This window comes from Sardina pilchardus, chromosome 24 (genome assembly GCF_963854185.1).
Source record: "Sardina pilchardus chromosome 24, fSarPil1.1, whole genome shotgun sequence".
NCBI classification, from domain to species: domain Eukaryota; kingdom Metazoa; phylum Chordata; class Actinopteri; order Clupeiformes; family Clupeidae; genus Sardina; species Sardina pilchardus.
Genome location: NC_085017.1, coordinates 22,117,667 through 22,125,166, shown reverse-complemented (window position 1 = coordinate 22,125,166; position 7,500 = coordinate 22,117,667). Strand labels below are relative to the sequence as shown.

Genomic DNA, 7,500 nt, shown 5'->3' with positions numbered 1-7,500 from the left:
ATAAGCTCAGTGTACTTTTTAAAAAATATATTATTACATGATTACATGTCAAATGTATTTGGCTTCAGGAGTAGGATGTTAGTAATAATTAGTGAAATATTGTGTGATAGCTTAAACAAAAGATGACTTATTAGTTTAATATATTATGATAAAGACACAGCACACTATAAACTTACTATCTTCCCTGTTCTGTGATTGGTCGCCAACATCAGGCGAAAATGTGGGTGTTAGTTTCCAGACTGCCTTAGCAGCGTGAATGAAATCACCGTGCAAGGCAGGTTGGGAACACCCAGGCTAGCTCTTAACACAAGTGATATCCCTAATTAGTTCATCCACATGACTGGAGACCTCTGCTAATTGGAATGAGCAGGTTTAGTCTGGGGGCTGGGACAAATAATATGTAGCAGGTCTTGTACTCTCTAAGGGCGGATTCCCCACCTCTGTGTATTACATAGTGGTGGCCGAGGGCCCTCTGTGCAGCCTGACACGGACACGTCGTCAGAGTGAGTGAAGGCCGTGTCGGGCGTCTTGTCTGGACGAGGCTGCCCTGCCCTGCCCGGCCCTGGCCTAGTTTAGATTGGCGTTGTGACGGGGCGGTGAGACGCTGGCAGACAGACACACACACACACACACACACACACACACACACACAAAGCGTATAAATGATGTCTTCATGCTTATAAAAGGGTTTTTATGGGAGTAAACAGGCGCAGAGGAGGACTCGTAATCAGACCCCTCTTATTACCTCTGCCATAAGGGCCGGCGGGATCTTTTTACCAGCCGAGGGTCGTGTTGCCGCCCGTCACCCAGGATAAATCAAGATGATGAAGCCGTTCACCAAATAGCCACGCCACAAAAAAAAAGAGCTTTGACACCATCGTCATTTTTACACATCAGTTTAGCCGCCATTTAAAAGGCAGATTGGTGCTGTTTTAGTGCTTTTGACAAGGACATTTGGACAGAGCTGGAGCCTGTTTGTTTTTATCCCCCATTAAGTTTAGGGCTTCTAGATTGTATTCCCTGCACATACTGTTTGGGGTGAGCTGAGCTTTTTATTTCTTAAACAGTTCCTCTATTCATTCTCCACCCTTTTTCCTCCATCCCTCTATTTCACTGTTCATCCTTCTTTCTCTTCATCCCCTTTCATTTTTTATTTTTTCCCTATGTCTCTCTTCCCCATTCTCCACCCTCTCTCTCTCTCCTCTCTCTCCCTCCTCTCTCTCCCCCACTCTTCACCCTCTCTCTCACTCTCTCTCTCTCTCTCTCTCTCTCTCTCTTTTCCCCACTCTCCACCCTTTCTCTCTCACTTTCTCTCTTCTCTCTCTCTCTATTTCCCCACTCTCCACCCTCTCTCTCTTCTCTCTCACACACACTCTCTCTATCTCTCCCACTCTCTGCCCTCTCTCTCTTCTCTCTCTCTCTCACTCTCTCTCTCCCCCACTCTCAACCCTCTTTCTCACTCTCTCTCACTCTTCCTCTTTCTCTCTCTCCCACTCTCCACCCTCTCTCTCTCTCTCTCTCTCTCTCCCCCTCTCTCTCTCTCTCTCTCCATGCTTTGTGAGGAAGGCGGTGGTATTCCGAGGCCTGCTGCTATAAGTAGTGGTAGAGCAGATGAGAGGGAGCGCTAGACCCTGGCGGCGGGCTCGGGCTGCGGGCGCTCTGCACACGCGCCTTCCCAGCATGCTCTCTGGCTCCGCCCCACCAATGGCACATTGTGGGCTTTATGAGGCCTGCTTTCCTCTTTCTCACTCTCTCTCTCTGGTGGGACAGAAGCTGGGAATGTGGACCACACAACTTATGCATGCGCGCGCGCACACACACACACACACACACACACACACACACACACACACACACACAGAGATACAGAAACACACACAGACACACACACGCACACAAACACACACACATTGACAGACAGACACACACACACACCCTGTTATCCTCCCAGCTTGATGATTCTCATCAACAGTCTGTAGGGCAACACAATACTTGTTTAGGCTTTGATCGTGTGTGTGTGTGTGTGTGTGTGTGTGTGTGTGTGTGTGTGTGTGTGTGTGTGTGTGTGTGTGTGTGTGTGTGTGTGTGTGTGTGTGTGTGTCTGTGTGTGCGTGTGTGATAGAGAGATAGAGAGAGAGAGATAGAGAGAGAGAGATAGAGAGAGAGAGACGCAGCAACAGACACATCTCCTCATGTCAAGGTCTGTTAGGATCCTTCTGCTCAGCAGCGCAGCAGATGTGGGGTCACCTGCAGGAGGAGGGGCCCCATCAGTGATTAGCTCTAATGAGCCCTGGGACACGGCTGCCGCCGCTACAGCAGACACCTGGCTGTCTCTCTGGCCCGGACACAGTCAACGTTTCAAGTGGCTTTACTACCCTCTCTCCCCCCCCCCCCCCCCCCCCCCCGCCTTTAGGGTGAAAAGAGGCTGTTCCAATCTTTTTGTCCGGCTATGTCTGTGTGTCCACTCGTATAGCATCAAAGGTATAGTCCGGTCTGAGGGCAGATACCTTGCTATCACACTGTTCTCCAGAGCCTAATGTAATGTTAATAATAATGATAATAATAATACTAGCTTTTTAATGACGGATTCACACTTTTTGATGTTAAACAGACTAATAATATAGAGAATGTCATTGCCAATCCGGGCCTTGAATGACTGTATTGCACCATGTAGCTTTGCTGCAGGATGTAGTAACACCATTGTTTTCTTCAGTGTTACATTTACTGGGTTTGCCATAAATGGGTACCCAATACATCCCAAAACCCATTTATAAAACTTGTTGCTTTACAGATTTCAAGCAGTTTTTGTTTGTATTGTTTTATGTATTGTTTTGTATTTTTTACCATTTATTTTCTTCATTGTAGTGGAACTCAGGGTGTCATGGTTGTGGTCGACACCTGCTTGCCATGATGTTTCATCCAGTTAATGTTCAGTTTATTTTCCAAGTAAAGCTGGACTTCAGCATGTTTGACAGCGAGACCAACTTTTATTTTGGCACCTGGATGCTTAAATGAGCCTTCATAGTCACGTTTGGTTCGATTGTTTGTTTGCTTTTCATCTGACTGGTTGTGTTTGCACTGTGTGTTTTGATGGAACGTGTAATCATCCCTGACAGACGTTAGAAACATAATATGACAAAGAGGCCCGGGCTCGTTAAAGTGCTTTCCAAGCAATCTGGACTCCGTGTGTCATGACCAATCAGAGCTGTGTGCATGCCTCTACCTGCCTGACGGATGTGTATTGTCAGCCGATGTCAGTTGATGAAGAGGTACCATTTTCCGAGTGCGAGGCAATCCGAGACGCTATGCTTAACACGGCATGCTCCCAAGTCTCTCAATAGACTCTGACTCGAGGGTAGCTTTGTGTTGCTTCGCAATGCGGCACTCTGAGAAGCTGTGCTTGAGTTGTGGCCAATGTCAAAACCTCTTCTGTCAGCTTCTTGTGGTGCATTGTGGCACCTCTTAAAAAAAAAAAGCTCAAGGATGCCGTGCAAGGGGAGAAAGGGGTCTCAGACTCAAAGATTTATCTACAGTACTCCAAAGCAGAAAGGGCAGAGACGTGTAGAGAGCGAGGAGTGAAAGAAAGAGAGAAAGAGAGTACGAGAAGGAGGAGGGAGCGAAAGAAATAGCATAGTAGCATGAAAAGAAAGCATACATTATTTACAGATTCTATCACCCCATCTATGCCTTCTCTTTTCTCCATGAGTGGCTTGCGTGGGTCCTTTAGACACAAAGCAATTCTCAGGCCAGACACTAATGTCTCTGTTGTTGTTATTATGGATTCAGAGGCTCGCGGCGGCAGAGTATGAACTAGCCCATCTTCCAGACCAGCCAAGCCGAACGTGCCCACTTCTGGGAGACATCAGTGAATGCACAGCCCCCATCCCTCCTCACTATCTAACATACCTTAAACTTTGCATCTACAATTTTTGCCATGTTCCATTTTTAAAAGCTAATGACTGTTCAGTGAGTGTATGATCGGTAATAAATCTACCGTAAGTATGAAAAATATGAAATGCTGATATGTAGAAAATGTGCTAGCATCTTCAGTGATAACTGTTCTGTAACGTCATGTGAATGTTTTGTGCCCCTCTGTGCAGGATAATGATGTGAGGATTATAATCGGGCAGTTTGATGAGCACTTAGCCTCCAAGGTCTTCTGCTGTGTGAGTATTATACTCTATTGAGTTACAGTATGTTCCAATGCCATGAAGGCAAGCGTTCCGTTCACGTAGTGTCTGCAGCAACAACTCACTTCCACTATAATGAATGGGACTGGCTAGTCCAGATGTGATAGTGGCACATACGTGTGAAAACAGTACACCAGTCTTCAAAAAAAAAAAAAAAAAAATCCTGCAACGCCAACGGGGCGCTTCAGCCCAACACACCCAATGTAGCCTCCCTGCTAGCTTACACAGTCACTTGTTAGGGCATCCCTCTCCAGTATGTGGAAGCACCTATTGCACACCAAACCAGATGATGACATGTACTGTAGTCTCACTTAGACACTGGCATTGCAACAATATAGTTGTAGATTAGGATATACTCATATCGATACGTTGCCCTAAAACAGTGCTAAAAATAAGAGGAAGCAGGATTCGTATTTGTATCTGCATATTCTGTCACATTTGTGTATTGATAAGACACAGAGCACAATTTGGGCACTTTTAAGGGTCGAAGAGTATTGAAAGCCTCTGGTGAGAAGTTTGGCGAAGCATTTCAAGGAAAGAACAGTGTTCCAGATTTGTTTTTCTTTCTGAATTGATATCAAGGGTCACCTTTAGTAAAGGTTTATCTATTGATACTATTGACGGAGTTCACTCGAGCTTATCGTAGAGCACATTATGCCTCTAGGCACACAAATGATTGCTTCAGCTTCTGTTTCTAAGATTAGACAATCAATGTCAACCATTACTGTATCTTCTCACTCTACGATACACACAATCCTCATTGAATATTTACACAGCACTGGTCCATAGTCAGTGATCTCTGTTTGTGTTTTTGTATGTGTGTGCGTGTGTGGTGTGTGTTTGTGTGTGTGTGTGTGTGTGTGTGTGTGTGTGTGTGTGTGTGTGTGTGTGTGTGTGTGTGTGTGTGTGTGTGTGTGTGGTGTGTGGTGTGTGGTGGTGTCGTGCGTGCGTGCGTACATATGTGCGTGCGTGCATGTGTGTACGTGCATGCACATGCGTGTGTGTGTGTGTGTGTGTGTGTGTGTGTGTGTGTGTGTGTTTGCACACATACCGTACATGTATATTTACTATCAATCACCCCTCAGGCCTACAACCTGAACATGTATGGCAGTAAGTACCAGTGGATCATCCCGGGCTGGTACCAGGGCAACTGGTGGGAGCAGGCCAACTCCACCAACTGCACCACCAAGAAGCTGCTCACGGCCATGGAGGGCTACATCAGCGTAGACTTTGAGCCGCTCAGCGCCCGCCGGATCAAAGGCATATCTGGACGGGTAGGCACACCATGTTCTGTTCTGGATAATGATCATACACAGTATTTTATTTTCAGATGGCTATATGTATTGTGTGTACATATGCACCTATATTGTATATGTATTGTATGTATATGCATGTATATTGTATATGTATTGTATGTATATATGTATGTTTATATGTGGAATATTTACAGATGTGTTATCATCATGTCAGAAATTGTCCTTGATGGTTCTGTTCCTGCTGTTTTGTGTAGTGACCATTATGTAAAGCTGATTCTCACAACCTCCACATTTTGAAACGGCTTGCTGTTATCATGTGTCATTACGTGAAATTGCGGTCGTTTGGCTGTAATAAAAGGTTTAGTTTTAATAGAATTTCATGGCCCAAGAGCCACGCATGGGAGGGAAGTAACAAAATCAGATTTTCAACTCACAGGGAGGCTTTCGTCTTTTATTTGTTATTTTATTTTTTATCTGTTTGTTTATTTAAAAGGGACAACGCACATCAATTGAGATTCTTTGTTTACACTCAACATGTAAATGTGCCAGAGTTAGCTAAAAAGCTATCCATAGCCACTGCTGATGTGGTGTACATGTTATCTTTATGTGAAACATGTTCCTAATGGTTGCCGATGGCTGCAAAGATGTGTGTGTGTGTGTGTGTTTGAATGTGTAAGGTGAATAAGTGCATGGATCTGGTTGCTTGTTTGAGTGTGACTGTGAATTGTGTGTGTCTCTGTGTTTAAATGTGAATATGTCTGATTGTATGTTTGAATGTGTGAATGTGTGTGTGAGTTTCTGTATTTTTGTGTTAAACAAATATGTGTTAAATGTAATATTTATATATATATTGTGTGTGTGTGTGTGTGTGTGTGTGTGCGTGTGTGTGTGTGTGTGTGTGTGTGTGTGTGTGTGTGTGTGTCTGGCAGACGCCACAGGAGTACGAGCGCGAGTACCAGCGCGAGCGCGAGCAGAAGGGCGTGGAGCCCAGCAAGTTCCACGGCTTCGCCTACGACGGCATCTGGGTGATCGCCAAGACGCTGACGCGCGTCATGGAGCAGCTGCAGGAGCGCGAGCACAAGGAGCGCAACTTCACCGCCGACGACCCCGAGGTGGGCCGCCTCGTCCTGGACATCATGAACGAGACCAACTTCTTCGGCGTGACGGTGAGTGACACAGAAGAACTCTCGCGTGGGAACAGGGCCCCACCCGTAATTTCCCAAACGATTAGCCGCGGCTTATACTGTACATTGATTTTGTGAAATGTCTTCAGCTATGAGGTTAATACACGAGGGCAGTTAATATGGTATTAATGTGGTTTTGTTTCTTTTAGCTTGCATAAAACACTGTCCTGCAGCTTACAGTATACACAATGCAGCTAATACACAGGAAAAAGCAGTATTCCGTGTCAGTTCCGTTTTGGGAATCTAAACCAAACAATTGGTCTTGTTGGTCAACAGGTAGAGCCAGGGAGGTATATCAACTCTATGTTGTTGACACTAATAGTCAGACCACGGTTTGGGTCCAGCCCACAACACCATCCCATTCAGACCCAGAACCATAAACAAAATGATTTTTGAACGTTTCAAAACTGCAAGTTAAACATTTCTTTAAAACAGTAACAGCATTAAAAGTAACTCCAGGTTCAAGAGCCGTCATCTCACTTGCTTCTACTGTACCTGAGCGAGCTGTTGGAGCGGAGTTGAGTGAGAGCAGGAAGCTGTAGTGGTGATGAAACAGCCTGACAGCAGGAGCGATGGACAAGAGGACGTGACACAAGAGACAGTCAGATGAATTTTTGAAGTATTTCAGGATAAGTTATTTAACACCATGCCTGCTCAAAGGTCAAAGGTCAACAGCAAGAGCAGAGCTATATAATACACCCAACAGTGAACTGAGGGCACAAAAAAAAAAATACAATTGACCAGAATGTTTCCTGAGTTTTATGGATTTTGGGCTGACATAAAAAAAAATAAGTGATGGAAGGGTGCAAGGGACGCTTTGCTGTGAAAAAAAATAAAACCATGACAACTCAAGAACATGTCTGGGTTTCT

The 7,500-nt window shown here is 45.1% G+C and overlaps 1 protein-coding gene across 1 annotated transcript in view; it reads left to right on the top strand.

Annotated features, from left to right (window-relative positions):
* gabbr2 (gamma-aminobutyric acid (GABA) B receptor, 2) overlaps nucleotides 1-7,500 on the top strand; it is a 215,297-nt gene that overhangs the window by 136,541 nt on the left and 71,256 nt on the right. Inside the window, exons 5-7 of the mRNA XM_062529769.1 lie at nucleotides 4,101-4,166; nucleotides 5,276-5,464; nucleotides 6,376-6,612. Of these exons, the coding sequence (XP_062385753.1) occupies nucleotides 4,101-4,166; nucleotides 5,276-5,464; nucleotides 6,376-6,612 (492 nt within the window). The remainder of the gene's footprint in view (nucleotides 1-4,100; nucleotides 4,167-5,275; nucleotides 5,465-6,375; nucleotides 6,613-7,500) is intronic.